Source organism: Triticum dicoccoides, chromosome 3B, assembly GCF_002162155.2.
Source record: "Triticum dicoccoides isolate Atlit2015 ecotype Zavitan chromosome 3B, WEW_v2.0, whole genome shotgun sequence".
Taxonomy (NCBI): domain Eukaryota; kingdom Viridiplantae; phylum Streptophyta; class Magnoliopsida; order Poales; family Poaceae; genus Triticum; species Triticum dicoccoides.
The window spans coordinates 441756183-441775406 of NC_041385.1; the positions used below are offsets into that span (position 1 = coordinate 441756183).

The following is a 19224-nucleotide window of genomic DNA, read 5'->3' on the forward strand; positions in this document are numbered from 1 at the left end:
CGGGAGGATCAGTACCGGGAGGTGCAGGCCGACGCCGCCTATAACCACCTCCTCCTCCGGGAGCACCTGCAGGCAGAGGATCAGCTTGCCGCCATCAAGGAGACCGTGTCAGACGCGGACCCTGTGGAGCAGCGCAGGAGGCGCTGCTTGAGTCCTACCGCTCCGCCCGCGAGATTCGCCTCGCCCGTCGATGGGCGGCGGAGGTGGCGTCCGCCTATAAGGAGTGCGGCGATGAGCCAGGCAAGACGGTGTTCGGCAAGACCGACGATGAGGAGGACAACGCCGAGGCTACTCCCCGCCGGCACGTCCGCGGGCGTCGCCGCTCGGGTCTCAGGAAGGCCACCGTTCCTCCCCTTCCGTCGACACCAGGCTTGGTGGGCTGAGCATCGGTGGCTGATTAGTCGCTTGGCAGCAACGTGAAAGCGAACAGTTTCATTTTTCGGGGCTCTAGAGGCGGAGGTTACCGAGGCAGAACTAGAGAAGGCGAAACTTCAGTTATCGGGGCTCATGGCCAGACACAGGAAACGGGCGCGAGCGAGGTATTAATTATACCTCCAAAGCCAGACTAGCGACACTTAGTTGATGTAAATGTAATGAAATCCGTTATGTTTATATAAAATTTGGCCATGTTTGATCAAATTTTGTTCGGTTTGTTTGAGTTGTTGGCCGGATGAATGCGGGTAGCGTTGGATGACGGCCTCCCGCATCCATGTGTGTGGATGGATGCAGGAGGAAATTTGCGAGTTGCCGTTAGAATGCCCTTATGCTTATGATTGCAATGCCCTAAGTTTAATCGTAGACTTGACTTAAACCGAACCGAAGCAGTATAACTGGAGTCTGGAAATATGAATGTTGAAGCGTTGGTAGCACGGAAAGTGGCATAGCTTTTTCGGGTTGACGAATGTGTTTAAGCAAGCAGAATAAGTCTCGGGATTGACGACAACTATATCGTTCTACGCTATCCGTTTCAGAGGCACTAGCTATTTGAGACGACTTTGACTGAGCTGCAGGCACGTACAATTCTGGGCAAACAAGTAGTATGTAGCTCGTTGCTATATTTTTCCGAAAACATATCCGACATTAATAGTTAAGAAATCGTTATGTTACTGCACCTGGCGGCGCATAACATCCTTTTAGTCTGCACAAAACTTCAGACACGCATATCAATGCATGATTCGCATGCGTAAGGCAGACTAAATGGGGAAAAAAAGCAAAACAACACAAACAATGTTATGAACATAGTAAAAAAGAAATGGAGGGAGTACTATATACAAACTGGTCACACGACAGGAACTCAGAGGCACATCAACATGCGGCATTGGCATCCAAACACGATTAACTCATCTTACAAAACTTCAATTGCGACATCTCGACAAATCACAAACATGATATGACAAATCACAGAAGGCTTGGGCTATGGCTGCAGTCACGGTATAGTTCTCTTCCTGACGAGAACAGCAGATGTACATGGCTACTCACATGCTGCTCGTCGTCTTTTGAGCACTACATATAACAAATATCTATACCAATGGAAAAAATTACAGTGGGACAAAGGAATCAGCACACATAAAAAAAATGGCACACTGCTATGAGAACTGAATCAGAAATATTTTTATACAGCAGAAATACTGGGTGTAGGTGATGGCGACACCTCTGTTGAAGGTGGTTTATCCTGTGTCTCTGGTTCCTTGGAAGAAGGTGCATCATTTGTAGAATCACTGGGAGTAACAGCAAGTGCATCAGTGCCACTGGAATCAGCTGCTGGGGCAGGAGCTGGAGCAGGAGCTGGAGCAGCAGCAGCGTCAGGACTGCTATTTGTTGGGTCTGGAACCGGAGCTTCTGTAGCTTCCCCAGTACCAGGGGCTGCAGTAGCTTCGGCATTGCTGGTAGCTGCTGTAGCCTCCACATTGTCAGGAGCTGTTGTAGCCTCTGATGGCTTTACCTCATCGGTGCTCTGTGCCGGAGCAGGAGGGGCTTGAGCCATGGGGGCACCTTGTGCCACGGGAGTACCTTGGGCCATTGGGGTGCTTTGATTCATGGGAGTACCTTGAGCCATTGGGGTGCCTTGATTCATAGGAGCACCTGCATTTGGGGTCTGTGCGGCATTAGGAAGCCCAGGTTTTGCAGCAGCCTTTTTAATAATGATGGGAGGTGCAGATAGAGGCGGCATTCCAGGAGGCAGTATTTCAATTGGTGGCTTTTTCTCAGTTTCTCCCAAACTAGTGAGCTTCGGGTCCTCAAGAGAAGCCAAGAACGCTGCTGCAGCATCGGTTTTTACGGTTGGTGTGTGATCCAGCTCCTTTTGTAGCATCTTGTTCCATGTTATGACTGAGCTCCTTAATGATGGACGACCATGGGCCTAGAGAGAGGAAAATCCTTGTAAGAACTTCATAATCATACTAATTGTAGATCAGTCGGCAAAGTGAAAAAGGAGACATCATCTTTAGGGGAACCAGCAGCAGCACAATGCATTGACAGGATACCATTTATTATAGACAATCGCAATGGTTAGCTATCTCAAGAGCAATGACGTCACTAGCAATCATACAAGTTCTTTGCACGAATTATAAACCCAACCTCTGGCCACAATGCTTCTTAATATTATTATTTTTTTGGAGGACGAACCAGTGCTTCATAATAGATGGACTGATCTGATGCTAGGTGAAACTTGAAACTGCAAGGAAGTGCATCAACTCCATTCTTTTTAATCATTTAGCATGCATTCTGAATATACAGAAATCAATTGAGGAGAATAGGGTATTAAGGGTGGGAGAGGAAGAACAAGTCATATAGCCAAACGCATCTGGCTCATGAAAAGGAGATCCTAGGAGCAGGCAAGAGCAGGGGCAGAAAAACAACTAGAATGGAGGAGCGGGCTCTCCGTAAATACTCACAGATCAAAACAAATCTGTCCAGAGGAGATGGGCCAACTTACCTGCAAATGCCATAAGCCATCTCTGACCCCGTACCGGTTCATTTGATATATCATTTCTAATCTTTTCTAGCCCCCTCTCATGTACGACACTGAATCAACTTAGAGACGATGACGATGGTGAGCACAAGTGCCGCCTATTCCTACCGGCATGAGTTCATGCGACGACGGCTAGTACCAGTGACTATCGGCGACAGCCTTCTGCACCGCGTATAACCACATACTCTGTTCCTCGCATGAGGCCGCTACACCCCCAAACCCTAATCCGTATGACGCCCCAAAAAAACTGATCCATGTTGCTGCACAGCCCTTCTAATGTCTTCCCTTTGCAAGATCCATGGAGATGAACTGAATGTGTGCCCAGATCCAATTTTGTGTCACACCATGTGCCCGAATGCATTACATTGTGTGTGTGCGATTCCTTGCATTGAACGAATGTAATTCATGCAATTTGGATCTCTGTTGTGGACTGTAAGCAACCACTTGGTGTTAAACTGAAGCAAATCAGGCTTGATCATTGAAAATTGTTGGCTCTTCTGTACGTGTATGCCTAGATGAATTACTAACAGTGTGTCTGGCTCTGGCAACAATTGGGAAGGGGAATGGGAGTTTAGAGGGAATCGTATTGAGATTAGACATGGTGTGTCAGGTTTTTTTTTCAAACCATTGTTTGGTATGTAACAGAAATTACGTGTGGGAATTTGAGGGAGAACTTCATCCCCCTTTTTTGGTTAGTGGGAATTGATGAGGAATTAGATAGGGGACGATAACATAAGTTGTGATGAAGGTCCAAGATGAATCACTAAAACAATTTCCACCCCCTCCCCTGTTATTTAAACTGTGGGAGTTGCATTCTCAACTCCAATACCTAATCCCTCCTCAATTACCATTCCCTCTAACCATACATAGATTTAAAGCCTGTATCCTTCAATTTCCATCCCTAACTCTAACTACCCCCAACCAAACATGTAACAGTATATGGACTAGATATTGTTGCACATTCCAACCAGGACATACCTGAAAGCTTGTTGACCGTAAAATGTGCGTATACACAAGCATTATGTAGTGCAATCACAGTGCAAAGTATACCATGTTCACTGAGGTATGAGGGACGCTATATTTTTGTCCATTGAAATGCATAAGGCATCAAACGACATAAGAAAAATTTAAAAGATAGCCAGCAATTGCGCATCCTTTTAGTCCCAGGTGTTGGAACCAAAGAGTATTATTGTCTATTTATTCCCAAACCACCATTTCAGTGTTTTTGGAGCCAACTAGTAGCTGAATCCTTTTATCAGATAGATTCAAATCCTCGGTGGATCAAGAGCAGAGAGCTGCAAAAACAATGATCTGGATACCTACCAAATAGGCCATACGCATGACCAACTTATTTTCTTAGCAATTGGATCTAAAGATTATGGATGGCTTATATGATTGGTTGACACCAGTGCTCTTCGAATGGAATTCAATATAAAACTTACTTGAGCATGTAAAACGGCCTCAGCCAGCATTCCTGTGTCTTGCCATGCTTTCTCCATGAGGGCATTATCACCCAGAACTGCAGCTGCAAATGCTGCTTCACGTCCATGGCCAGCTGTGATCAAATTGGACACTAAACCCTAAAAAAGTGCAACAGTATTAGCAATTGCCCCGAAGAAACTCTAACATGTGCAAATCATCATAAACGAAACATAACACGTCAACAAACAAGAACAGCAGGTCTTAGCATGCATGCATGAACAAGGTGTCTTGCCATATTGCAGAAACAATTGTCAATAGTAGGCATGTGGTCTATGGTGTACTACTGTACTCCATAATCATGACATTCCATAACTGTCATTATGGATGGTAATCACCATTATGGCCAAGAACCGAGTTCTAACAGTAAAATATTATTAGGTCAAAGTAACATACCGATAGTCTAGTAAGTTCCCCATGGTTTGCAAGACGGAGTGCCAGGCCTCGTAAGGTTTGCCCATGCAGAGCTCCCTTTACAGAAGCTGCTGCAGCTAATCTCTTCAGAACTTCACGAGCTATTTCAGCCTGGCCGGTGGCATCTGCGGCATCAATAAGGTCAAAAAACTCCTTGACAAATTTCACTATTCCCTGCACGGCATCTGCAAGACTTTCTTGCTTAGCCTGCTTAGCTACTGCCAAATTGAGAATCTGCGTAACATCTGTAGCAGTAGTTTCTTGTCCCACGTCTCGGCTATTGCTCATTGTCAGCAGACATGCAAGTGCTCTTTTCAAGTCCTTGCTTTGCATTGCAAGATCGAATTCCAACCTGAGAAATATCAGCACAAATTTTAACTCATGAAAATAGTGAGGATTTATCTATCAATATCAACAGATATACTTGACTCAAAACATGATAATACAGTTAAATAAAGAGAAACACATGAATATGATGCGATGCTATAACGATATCTGATGACAGAACAATCAAGGCGGCAAGAATTCTCGCCTCTTGGATATTCCAGGTAAATGAAGTGCTTCAGTAGCATAGCCCATTCCAAGCATAAATTGAGCAAGGTCATCATGGTGCTCTCGGCCAAGTCTAGTAGCCCTGCATGATTGGTTTTAAGTTGTCATTCCTACCGCTTGCATAAGTAGACAAAATGCAACACTCTAAAGCATAAACACATACCATTTGACAGCACTAACTGGATCACCATATGCTGCAAGGCACCGACATCTAATACCGGGATGGCTGAGAGACAAGGCATGTGCACACATATACCTTGTAGAAATATTTGAAGTGTCAGAATTGCATCAAAATCAGCATCTCAGATATCACCAGAACAACTAAAAATAAGAACTTAGGCTTATTTGAGTGAATTTTATTTCCATTTCCACCAGCACTCCCTTGTGCATAAAGGATCAAGGAACTGCTCATGATGTCCTTAGAATATGTATTACCTGTCAACAAGCCACAGAACTCCATCTCTGACACCAACCAGGACAAGTGGCCCAATAGGTCTTTTCTGCTCAGGAGGAAAGCGAGTTACTGCAACCGATACCCCTCCTCCAGCAACAGCCACTTCAGAATATCTTCTATCATCCAATTCTTTCAGAAATACTGAATCATCCCCATTTAATTTGGATTGCTTCGGCACTATAAACGGTGGTATTGACGGAGCATGCTGAAAGGAGGCTAAACGAACAACCTGGAAAATTACAAGGTATAGGCTGTAATCAACAACAGCACATAATACTACCTAGTATATGTAAAAAGGAGCATGGAGATGAAAGCTGTACAGGTAAAGAGAAGTCGCATAACACAGTGAAGTACATCAAAATGACGTAGATTACAAAAATGGCTACTATTAACCCTGGCTTCCAATAACATTTAGGGTGTGTTTGGTAGCCCGAATGGTCTCAGATATTCCCTACCCAGCCCACTGCTTGCTGTTTGGTAGGGTGTATGGGCTCTCCTCAGCCATGCCCATCTCATGCGAAAAAGGGCCTCAGCCAAGCTCGCTTGCAAACTCGTGGTGGGAGGGTTCGCTCCTCGTCTATGCTCTATTGGACCCCCAGAAAAATCTCCCCGTAACCCACCGGTGCCCTCCCCAGCCCATCACTCACGAGGACGAGGGCTACCCTCCCGAAATGAACCCCCCTTGACCTAGTCGCCACTCTCAACCCCTCGCGGCGAAGGCGACTAAGGAAAGCGCAGCCACCGGAGCCCCTTCACTGCCTCGCGTCACCACCTAGATCCCAGCATCACCGCTGCCGCTGCGCCCATCCCCACCACCGCCCCAGTTCGCTGGAGTTCCCCGCCTCCCCGCGCAGTCTCCTCCCCTCTGAGCTCCTGCCTACTCCGGCGACTAACCACCACGCCGTGCGCCTCATCCTCCTCCTCATCTTCTCCACCGCAACCAAGCACCGTGGGTAGCCGTCCAAATTGAACCGCCACAGTACTACACCGTTCTCCAACAGCACCGGCGGCCGCCATCCAAGTCAAGCCACTCTTCGTTCTTCACCAGCGCCGCAGTCCTCCACCGTCCGCTGTTGGTGCCGCCGGCCTCCTCCCGCTGCTCGCCGGAGCTCGACCTCCCTGCCTCACTCAGCTCTCGAGGAAGAAGAAGACTAGAGGAAGGAGATGGACACAAAGACACAGGTAGTTTTGCCCGGCGCACGTACGCCGCCGGCCGCACGAACGGCCGCTTGTATTTCCCTGAGCACGAACTCAACCCGCAGACTACAACGAGTACACAGAGGGCCTTTTGTACCCAAGCTACACATCAGGCAAGCACGCATGCATCCACCGCAGCCAGAGCTAACTACATGCACGCATGCAGCCCACGACCCGGCTGCATGACGCCCGCGCCTGCCGAGTCCACGATCCGCAAGCTCAGCCCATGACGCGCACGAACGCGTCCTACACGGCCGGCTGCAACCCATCGCTACGCTAGTCAACACACTCACGCACGCTTGCCGCACATGGTCGGGCACGCACACACTTGCCGGACTATGCCCAGTACATGGCCGTGGCTTATTTGCCCAACACATCACCTCCTAAGCCACGACGTTGCCGCACGACCTGCCAACATGGGCCCTGGCTCGTCGTCGTCATCTCCGTGCCACGCACCTCCACGGTTGTCGCGCCGAGCCGTCGCGACCTCTGCGCCATCACGCAGGTCCTTCGCGACCTCCTCGTCTTCGCGAACGCCGTGCCCTTCGCGCGCACTCCCCACGTCCCCGCGCTCCCGCCGCGCACGTACGCGATCTGCGCAACCAGGTCCATCGCCTCGACGCGGTCCACTCCCGCGGCGACGCACCGGACGCGACCAGTGCGTGTATGGGCGCGGGCTGGCCGGGTCAGGCGCGTCGGGTCCGCGGCGAGTCGGGTGTAGGCGTGCGTGTGGTGCATGGGCATGTCCAGGCAGGAGTACACCGCACGGGTGTGAGTGTAGACTAGGTCATTAGGCGATCCGGGCGCAGTGGGAGCGCCAGGTCGTGCGGGCTGGACGCGGGGCGCGCGCGCGGAGCGCGTCGCGGGGCGCGTAGAGCGGGCCGATCAGAGCGCGGGTGTGGGCAGGAGCGAGTGGGTCGGAGCCCAGCGTTGCCCGGGTATAAAGAGGCTGCGGTGGCGCGGCGTGGCTCGGCGGAGAGAAGGCCAAGCTCCTGGACACGCCGGATCGGTCGCGTTGATCGCGTCGGAGCGCGATCGTGGGGCGAGCTGGAGACGTGCAGAGCGTGGCGAATGAGGCGCGGCGGCGAGCTGGGCGCGGCCGGTGCGTGTTATGGGTGCCGCACTGGACGCGTCGGGCGCGTCGGGACCGCCTGCAGGTGTGGTGAGGCCGCGACCCGGCTGGTTTTGCCGGTGTCTGGAGGCCCTTGGAGCAAGTAGCCATGCTTCTAGGCGTCGCTCACGCACATAGTGCTACCGCGTGCAGCCAAGAGCTGAATAACTAACATGTCAAACTACTTCAGCCGATTGTAACTCCTGGTTGGTTAGCACGCTTTCTATTCCCAATTTGTGATTGTAGAAATTGATAATCAAGAATCTGAATATTTATACTTGAAACCTTCGTATAAAGAGCACTGCAATACAAGTTGTTGGTTAGTGGTTACTGTTCTGTACATATGGTTCTTGTACACCATGCATCTAGTTTGTTTCAAGAGAATGCAAATGTTTTTGTGATGACCCACGTATGAAACACTCCTTTGAATATGCAGTTTTTGTTACTAATTAGTTTTTCTAGAGAAAGCAAGTGGTCCTGTTATCACTTAACCATTGATAAAACAGTAGGGGAACTCATTACCAGGTATAGAAGAAATCATCATTCAATTGTGCACACAAATTTTATTCATCGTGTTTCCTAACTATTGTGGTATCCTCACCACTTTAAGGAGGAGGTAACCACATCTGCCTTAGATACAGGCTACCAAACAAAGTCTCGGCACATTATGTCTCAAGAGATACAGGCTACCAAACAAAGTCTCAGCACATACAGGCAACCAACAACTGCAGTTGTATGTACTAAGCATGTCTCATGGGAGGATAGCATGCTAGGGTCATGCAGGGTACCAAACGCACCCTTAGTGAACAAGGAAGAAAACAAGCTAATAGAGTAAAAAAAAGGTTACTAACAGCATTCAACATACACAAATACGCACCTGCAACATAGGAGGTCTTAATGATATTTTTTCACTTGCTGTGACCTGGGGACCTTCGACTGTGATAAGAGCCAAATCTCCATGGTCTGCAACTGCTCGACCCTGGGCTTCTCTTGCTTTCATTTCTTCTTTCCTCTTTTTTGTCTCAATATCAATGGCAGCAACTCCAGCATCAACAAAAACGCACCTGCAAAATATTGTTCAAAAGTTCAAAAGAGAAAGATGTCCCATGTGCTATCAATGCTTTTTTTCCGAGGCAGGAGTGCTGTCAAAGCATGAAAACGCCATTTGCTGGCAAAATTTTACCTAGACCAGAAATCCATTTTACCCACAACAAAAATTTCAAAATAATAGCACTTTAAAATTTAAACTTAAACAGAACTAATATATAAGTAGCTGCCTTCTCAATATCCTACCACTGCCACTTTCTACGCCATTGGATGTAAATTATAATACAATACAACTTCATGACTGTAAAATGGTCTTCAGAATTTATTGGACAACATAACGTGAATCACGCAAGGAGTCATAAGCTTCCTACAGCACTTTTTCTATTTACCATATTGCATTGCACACCAATCAAGAGTTTCAAACAGACTCAACGGCATAAATTGGGCACACATGATAATGGAAATATTGGGGGCACTAAATGAACTATTTGGACTGTATGCAAAAGGGTTAACTTACTCGATGGTTGTTGGTGTAGCCACAAACAACTGTCTACGATGCCAAACAGCACCAGTAGCAGAAGGAATTGAAACATCCCCGAGATACCTAAACTGGGGTCGCAGGGAAGAAATTACAATGTACTGCTGATAAGCAAATGCACAATATTCAACAGTTTGGTCCCACACGGTCCATTCAGGTTGTGCAAGTAAGCCGCTTACGGGCTGATAGGTCTCCCAGCTGCACCAACCAAATGTAGTTAAGTAAGCAGTTTTAGGGTAACACCGTAACACAAACATTAGCTTCAAAATATCATGGGTATAGGAAAGAAAAAAGTTAGATAAATTAATACAAGTAATAATACATAGCATAGGATCATTCCGCATTCGCCAATAAATAAACTTTCTGGATATGCAGAAAGCATGAAATACCTAGGTGCATACATACCTGTATAACTGGAAATTTTGGGGCGGCCCTTCTCTGGAGGAAAATGGGTCATCCGAAGCAAAAGATGATCCACTTCCTCCGAAGCCTGATAGGGGCATTGATTGAACAGTTGATATAGCAGTGGCCGTCAAAGGACTGATTCTACGAGATGTTCGGTATGTAACACCAAGCAGAGCACCACCATGCAAGCCAACGACCTGCAAGAACAGAACCATAAATCTCTTGAAACTACTAAGAGTAACACGCTAAACTAAACCTCTTTGGAATGCAGGATTCAAAATTTCTAGAAACAGGGATAGGAATTGATATGCCATGACTTGGTCAATCCTACAGGAAACGAAAACTGCAAACACGGCACTCTCGATGCTCAACAGGATTTTCGCAGGAATTCCACAAGAGAGAAGGTGCATCCAGGAATGAAGGGAAAATTCAATTAGGTCAAACCTCTCACTATGAAAATCTATAGAACTGGGGCGCGGGAAAGCAATCCGTAGGAGTTTGTCAGTCTTATGATCCAAATGGCCTCTAATGAAAAAATTCCTATAGATTGAAATTCCACAAAAGTACTATGAAAATCTTTCTCTCACAAGGAGCCCAAAAGAAACATCAGAAAGTTAAGATTCCTTTAACTGGTCAACCAAGGGTATGAGGTGGAAGTAAGAACACGCAACCATGCGAACATCTAAAAGCATTGCATACCAACTTATGTTTCAGCTATGATGTATGCAAGACAGCTACAACACGGTATTACAGCACAGGCATTTCCTGAACAATGGCAACGCCAACAGATTTTTAAAATAAGTAATCAGTACAATTAACCAAGCATAATATGATCAGAAATAAATCTCATATTGTATTTTGTATGGTAAAGATCAATAACATTAACTGGACTAAAAACATTTCAGCCCAGAAAAGAGAAAATGGACCTTTTTATATCAAATAAATACAAAATTATAGCTCTATTACGCCCAAAAAGAACATTACTGCATCATGTCAAAATGTGGCCAAATATTTGTTTCGACAATGTTTGATTGTAACTAAGCTACTTAGGATGGACTTTTCCAGCATGTATCAGGCATTTTACGATGGTTTTCTATAAGTGACACCGATGATCTCTGCATTTCCATCAAGAAACAACCACAAAAGTAAACAGATATAATCACTGTCTTCCGATCAAACTGGCATATTGAAAGGAAAGGAAAGATTCTCCATTAAGTTCATAAAGAATATATCACAAATGACAATTACTAACCGGTTCACTACGGCCATCAATGGATCTCTGCAGAACATGAGCAGTTCCATCATCTAACAAAATGCGAACTTGCACTGTGGCTGAAGAAGCAGCACTAGCAGCTGCAGCTGCTGCTTGAGCTGCTGCTGCAGCAGCTTCTTTTGCCTTTTTAGAGGAACCACCTTTCACAATAAGTGGCATCCTTGGAGCCAATGCACTCTCGACCAAAGCATATCTGTCGCGACAGCTGTCCCACGCGAAAAGTTTTCCCGTGCCTGAATCAACAACTGACCAATCACTAGCTTTGTACACAACGAATGAAGGAATGTCTGGCCATACAACTGCAACATACCTGCATATAAGTAAATATTTTGTTTTAGAAATTTATTTGAAATCACAAGATATATCTACAGAGCAACTAGCTATAGCTTACACGAGCGCCGCAAAACATTAGGACATGGCAAAACAGATTAGACATCGCAAACATTGACTTCTAAATTTTCACAGATTGCAACGAATAAGTCACAGCACATAACGGGCGAAATAACTACCATTTAACACTAAACCTCTCACACACAGTGTATAATGCAATAGTATCCAGAAAATAAAGACTAGAAAGTATTCAGCTAGGGACCATGTGTACTGCAGCCAACAAGAGATTCATGAAATAGAAAAACCGAGTGTGTTGTTGTCTCTATCTTTTGTAGTAGTCAAGTGCTAGGTGATAAGATGGCAGAAACACTTACTTTCCAGAACTGCTAGCTGAAAGAATTGAATACGAATCATGAGGAGCGGGCGTGCTGATATGCTTCTTGCTTTGCTTTACTATGAGCTGGTCTATAGATTCATTCCTTGATCTTCCTGTTTCAGATGCACTTCCCAGGGACGGGTTTGCTGTGTTTGACAATTGGAAATTCAGCAACTTAAGTTCTCTTTCAACAATGTAAACAGCAGAGTGTTCCTTGCTTTCTGTCAGTGCTGGTAGGGGAGCAACAGCCGGTAGTGCTCTTGGATCAAACTCACTTAAAATAATACCGATATTTGTTCCAGTAGCAACAAGATGCGGTTGCAAGGGATGTGCCACCATGCAGTAAACCTAGAGTAGTCACAAATTTCAGTCTATGTTAGCATGTTTGACAAAATGTACCATGGTGGCTTATCTTTAAATGGAAATCAGCATTCCCTCAGCGACATGGAGTACCGTGAACCAGAATTTCTTTTTGGTATTATGTATATTCAAGTTATCTTCCACTGATGCATCATAATTCTCTTTCCATTTTTAAGTCCAGAACAATGTGGAGTACGGCCTTTGCAAACTGCATCATCCACAGGTCACTCGGGGTATACATTTAACACTTAAAAAATTAATGGATAAAGAACGCTAACAACATGAGTACATGACAGGTGATTGTTGTGAGCTTTACGCTCTGGCTGTGTGTCGCATTTTTAGTTACAACGCACATGCCTAGATCTGTAGCACTACAGTAACTAAAGCAGGGAGAACATGAAAAAGAAACAAATATTTACACAATATTGTACTGTTATCAGATAAAAGTCAGAAAAGACAACAGCTTGACCTGAAATGAAAAAAATAAAATTTTCTGTTAAAGGAATCAGTCCAGAAGCATACCCTCAGTTTCTTATGCTGTGCAAGGGCTTGTGGAGGAACAAGCGAGGACAATTCACAGAGTGGTCTTGTCAAAGCAGAATAGGTCGGATGTTCTATGGCCCTGTAGCAACACAGAATGCAAAATTATGCACGAGTTTTTTTTCTTGTCATCAATACAGAATATCTACAATCTGATTTTTGTTCCAAACAGGCAAAAAAATATACCAAATATGGGAGTCCTTGACACAAGTCAGAATATCAAGGTTTGGTGCACGAGGGTGGCACCAAGATGCAACACTATGGCAGGCAAGTTTAGGTACTGGTTTAATGCGCCTTATTTCCTGCACAGCAAATATGCTACTCAATAATATCTTTATAGAATACTAACAAAACATACAGTTACATGGAAATACTGAATGTGCATACCTTGAATGTAACTGTATCCCATATGGCTAAAGTTTTATCAGCCCCTATTGTAATGAGCTGTGGAGCACTTCCCATTACCCTTGAAAGTTCAACCGCAACCACCCCTCCATCGTGAGCCTTCAAAAAGATACCCATAAAAAAGAAGCCAGTATTAAACAACCCATATGCTAAATTGCTTACTGATGTTATTTACTGTTAAGAGTTAATATTGTCATATACTCCCTCCATTCCTTTATATAAGGTGTATTTATTTTTTGATCAAATTTCAGAATGTAAGGTGCATTTCTTTTAATTTCTCACAATTCCCTTGTTAGCCCTCCAGAAAAAGGAAAGTATCTCTCTCCTGATTGTTTGTATCTCTCATTGTAGCAAAATAAGGAAACTATCTCTACGTCGATTGCATGTATGTCTTACTTTCCTGAACTAACTCATTTACTTGCCACTAACCAATAAATTTGCCAAGGTTACTTTCGTCCTAGCACGTCTATAATTGTGTGCCTTGAGCACCGTGCCAAAAATAATACACCTTAAATAAAGGAACGGAGGGAGTACCAAACAGATGCATGGAACAAGAAGTCAATTTGAGTTTGGCAAAATGTATTAGGATAATCCTTGTATCCTGTAGTAGCAGACTAGCAGCCCTTTTAGGATATTTTGGTCTTGGATGACTTAGTAGTTAAGGAAGATCAGAGTGAGCTGTAATAGCTAGCTGTAGCAGGTCTATTGCTGTAGCACCTCCCCTACAGCCTATATAAGAAGCAGGCACCCCATAGGTAAAATGTAAGCTTGTAGCAATTAAGATATCTAATAAAGCTTCCCACTAGTAGTAGTTCTTTGTGTGTGTGAAACACATCTCTTTTAGAGTCCTGGGTGAGAGCTAGAGAAGCTAGTGATTCTAACATTTACATGGTTTACATAAATATTCTGCATTTTGGGAAAACAGAAATAAATAAATGTTTAAAAATGATACCTTCAAACTAATCTTAGGTACAAGTTCCCGAGAGTCATGGATATGATCAGCGCTCCATAATACCAGCAGGCCATCACTACCACCAGAAACTAAATGTACCTGAAGCCACACATGGTTATTGATTAGTAAATATATAATGGTACCTTACGGGTCAACAGTACCATGCGGAAAATGAAAATGCTGCAGAAACTAAAAACAATGAAATAGCAGATAAGTACAACAAACAACACACGCAGATAGCATATGGACATAATAGTCAACAGGGGTAAATCTGATGACCAAACAGAAGCCTAAAACAAAACACACTATGCAAAAATTTACCTCGCCGGCTGCAGACATGAATGTCATTAAGCAAGATATTGCTCCTTTATGTCCACCAGTATACCTTCGCACAAGCTGCAAGGACCAAACTGCTAGGTTTGAAATGTAGTTACGGAGAAACAGAGGGGGCAGGTATAAGATGTGTAACCTTCCATGTCATCATTGAGAGAACTCTGATCACACCATCGGATGCCCCGAATGCAACAAGAGGGGCATCACTAGAAGATGACCTGGAGAGGAACTCCATACTGCAAAAGCACAAACATGCTCTTAGTCAACATCTAGCACTAGTCTAAAGTTTGAAAGTACTTGCTGTTCAGTAGATGTATGTTGAATTGGGTTTTCAAGATGGGTAAATAACATAAGCCAAGCTGTTTGTAGCTCTTAATCCTGTACTGAACTTGGCGGTGATTGATTCATTTTCTTACGTATTCCTTCCATTCCTAAATATAAGTCTTTCCAGAGATTCCAATGCGGACTACATACGGAGCAAAATTGAATCTACACTCTAAAATATGTCTATATATATCCGTATGTAGCCCCTATTGAAATCTCTAAAAGTCTTATATTTAGAAAGGGGGGGAGTATATGGTCTAAATATACCACGACATGCAGCAGCACCAATAAAAAAACATAAGGTTGATGAATGTAGCATTTCAGCTCAGTTCAAGTCCAGGCTCCAGTTACAGAATAATGCTAAAATGTTGGAACCAATACCAAATGCAGATGTATTTGTTAATATCAACAAAACACATGTAATTAGGATTTAAGAACAAATATGATGTTGTGAAAACTAAGAATACAATGCCTGCCTATTATGATCAATTATTATTACTTCCAGTAAACATTAAAGATCCATGGATGCTCAGCTGCCAGAAATGGATCCAACCAGTATAGCCTGTAGACTTTGATGCAGGACAAGTGTCACACATCTAAAATAAGGTTTTCCTATTTTATGCCCTACATCACCAACCCAAAATATTATAAAGAAAACTTAAATCTGGCATTCACATTTGATTTAGGTCCACGTAAACACCATGAATAAATGAAAAGAAATACATATAGATATAAGGATGTATACTCTGCAAAGTAATCATACCATAAAAGAGACTTGTTGTCAAGCTCTTGCTTAGGAACATCGCGGCCACGCATAGTCACCAAGTCCAAAAATATTGCTTTGTTCTCACAACAAATGACAACAAAATGTCTTCCTCTTGTAGATGGTGCAGGTGCACTGAAAGCGGACGATTGTTGATTAACTGCAGTTGGAGCCTCGCTAGCAGCAGAGCAATTGCGCCAATGTTGCCAAAAGCGTACATCGTCATCATAAAAAGAAACCTGCTTTACACTTGAAGTATAACAGTTGTCCCATAGGATGTCAGGTAAAAGATACCATGTAAAAGGGCCATGCGGAAATAAAAAACTTTCAAATCAATACCTTCCGCCTCGGATTGCCTCAGTGGGCTTTCCTTTCGAATCTGCACAGATTTTGACACAGGCCAGAGTAAGCGAAAAGTATATATCTATATAGTATGCTAATTTGCATTCCCATCTTGAAAAGAAGACAAAAAAATAAAGGAAATAACCAAAAACCAAAGTTATAAATAGCAGGATGCCACTAAATGGTATTGATGTACAATTGTCTCATAAAGTTACAAAATAGCAGGCTATAGCCCTGTTATAGCTGTTTGAGCAGGGTGCCGCTATTTGGCATAGCCCGCTATTTTAAACTATGCCAAAAACCATGTATAGCGAAGGTTGAGGGGAATGTTGCGAAGCCAGAAAACAGACTATTGTCATGAGAACTAAATTACAAGCTAGCTTCGACACGGATTAAAACTTAGCCTGCAGTTGAGTTCGGATTGAGGAATTTTTCCAAGTAAGTTTGCAAATTACTTTCGAAATTATACTAGAGATGTTGGTAACATATAAACAATGATAAGAACTTTGGTTCACAAACTATCCACTTGGGGCACAATTTTGCTCTTGAACTATATAGCCACCGAGCAGGCCCCTGAAGGCCTGAACTTTTAATTTCAACTCTCTTCCTTACTGTTGCCATGTGTCACACGTGGACATGCTAACGCACTAGGGCAAACACTCAAAAAGACCTAAATGCCGCTGTTATAGATGATATTTCTGCACTCAAGACACTGCTAATAACCCACCAGGGCTACCTTTGGCTCAAGCTCCATGGCAAATATAACCTATCAGCACAACAATTTGGATTTTATTAGGGTCAAGGTGAAAAGAATTTTGAGGATGCTTTGGTCTGGACTTCACAAGTGAATAAGCTCAAAGGATGGAGTATTGAGTTTTTTTGCACCCTATGACTGGACAGTGACTTAGCCGTATTGAGTCAGTTGGTCCACATGTAGCACCACATAAGTGGTGGGACGTAAGCAAGCGAAAGTTCAGAGTTCAGGGACTGGTTCTGTCAGTTTTGTAGTTCAAGGACACAATTGTGATGTGTCTCTCTCACGCACGGCCACCAGACTTACATCCTTGGAGCAGTAGCCGTAGGATTTGGTCTCCTTTTGGCTCGGCTTTCTTTCCTCTGCACATAGTTTCTAGATTTGTCTAGCCTAGATCTCCTTTTGTTTTATTTATTTATTTTTTTGCCAGTTTTCCTTGCACTAAGCCTTATCGGCGTTCTCCTTCTAATACAACATGCGTATTCAAGAAAGAAAATGAGCTATGTATGATAGTTCAAGGACAAAAATATGTATTGGCTCAAAAATACTCCCTCCGTCTCAAAATAAGTGTCTTAACTTTAGTACAATTTTATACTAAAGCTAGTACAAAGTTGAGACACTTATTTTGGGACGGAGGGAGTAGTAAATCTAAAGTCTCTCAAACCCCTCAGTGCAACAATTATCGTTGCTGTTACTTTTTAAGGATGAGTGTGTGAGAATAAATGATATTACATGAAACTAATCCAATAAGTAAACTAGTTCCACACATGCATCAGCTTCTGGCAATCAGTTAAACACAAGCATTTGAACAATTTAAGTAACAGTGCATTGTGATTCAACAAACGAGAAAACCAGCAAATCTAGCATTACCACTCTAACAGCGCATAACGATCCTATGTCATTCCTAACAAGCTGTTGCAACCAAAATTACTGGAAAGAATACCAGTTTCTCCCTCGGCGAGCTTCTCAAGCTTCACACCAACCAGCCTCCGTTCATCGACGCCACCAGCCTTCAGCTCATAGATCACCTAGCCACCCAACGCCAATAATTCCAAAGCAAGTAGAAATCAATTCGATTGCAAACAGAGCTTGCTAAGCTGGTTTAGCACGCCGATAAGAAATGGGGACGGAAAGTATAAGAGGGCCCAATTCGAGCTGGTACCTGGCGGTGCTCCCAGTCCCAGACCGAGACGCGGTCATTGGCGTCGGCTGTGACGAGCCAGGGGTGAGTGGGGTGGAGCTGGATCTTCACCACCTTGTCGCTCGTCGGCCGGAACGCCCTGAGGCGGAGCATCTCGCCGTGGCCACCGCGTGCGGCGGCGGCGACGTAGCGGGCGAGGGGTGGGTGTAGGCGTGAGCGCGAGAGATCTGGAGATCCGGGGGAAGAGCAGAGGCGATGTGCAGTGTTGTGGTAGCTCGCGGGGGTTGGGAGGACGGGGAGATCTGAGTTGCGACTTGGGACTTGAACGACGGGAGAGAAGACACGGAGGGAGTAAGGTGGGCTTGCTCCCCTTTCGATGGCCTTTTACGGCCTTAATTGTTTGTTTGGGCTTTCTGAGTAGCATTTGATAGGAAACCCTTAAGCCCCAAACATTTCTACTTCTAGATAGTTGCAACCCTACATATTTCTCTATTATTTGAAAAACATATTTTCACTATCATGCAATCATACCACAATTTTATTAATATATTCATGCAACCATGTCCATTAGCAAGTCAGGCATGCCAGTTATATTTACTTGTTTGCATTAGTTTTTGTGCCATCATGGATGGTGTATGATGGGTGCTTGAAGCATACTTATGCAGTTCATGTTTCCCATTTTGTTAGAAAATGGCTAATTGTTATCTATTATATACACTGTGGCATATTTTTTATCAGTTCTTATTGGGGTAGCATATTAATCAAGTGTTGAGCTCTAATTTTGCTGTTTTGAGGATTTCAGGAAATCGTGATGCAAAAAGTTCATAAAAAATAAAACAAACATAGGTGGGGACTTTTTGTGTTGGAAGAAGACCAAGGTGCCAAGTCCCAGTATGGGGCTCACAGGGCTTGCGGGGCTCCCCCGTGGTGGCTCGGGTGCCCGATGGTCTATATATGTTGCGAAACTTTCACCCTAATTATAGTTGATTTTTTCAATGTCACCACTTCGTGCTTCGAGCCGGTCTACGTCTTTAGCCTGATCTGGCACTTTGCTAGAGGGGGGGAATTCCGCATGAGTACACCCTGGACACTGCTCTCTTTTGCCCATTAGTTGATCTGATGTGGCTAAACCTTTGTAACAACCAAACCTGATAATATTCGAG

At 44.3% G+C, this 19224-nt stretch overlaps 1 protein-coding gene across 1 annotated transcript; it reads right to left on the minus strand.

Moving 5' to 3' along the window:
* Positions 1-1297: 1297 nt before the first annotated feature.
* Positions 1298-18390, minus strand: LOC119276421. Its single transcript, XM_037557470.1, has 21 exons — positions 18083-18390; positions 17864-17948; positions 16164-16203; positions 15825-16073; positions 14874-14973; positions 14726-14800; positions 14405-14503; positions 13435-13551; positions 13234-13349; positions 13030-13129; positions 12146-12495; positions 11421-11751; positions 10169-10365; positions 9743-9961; positions 9056-9242; positions 5852-6099; positions 5580-5672; positions 5397-5498; positions 4847-5216; positions 4414-4551; positions 1298-2359 (listed from the first exon to the last, which is right to left on the minus strand). Exons 1-21 carry the CDS (start codon positions 18212-18214, stop codon positions 1613-1615), a joined length of 4095 nt encoding a protein of 1364 aa, XP_037413367.1. The 5' UTR covers positions 18215-18390; the 3' UTR covers positions 1298-1612.
* Between the last annotated feature and the right edge of the window lie 834 nt (positions 18391-19224).

Bases quoted from the DNA above. Each gene is read 5' to 3' on its own strand.
- LOC119276421 (XM_037557470.1), bottom strand. From the start codon at position 18,214: ATGCTCCGCCTCAGGGCGTTCCGGCCGACGAGCGACAAGGTGGTGAAG. The intron at 16,204-17,863 runs GTATTCTTTCCA...AAATCTGTGCAG, and splicing joins GCTCGCCGAGGGAGAAACTG to ATTCGAAAGGAAAGCCCACT. The intron at 9,962-10,168 runs GTATGTATGCAC...TGGTTGGTGCAG, and splicing joins CAAAATTTCCAGTTATACAG to CTGGGAGACCTATCAGCCCG.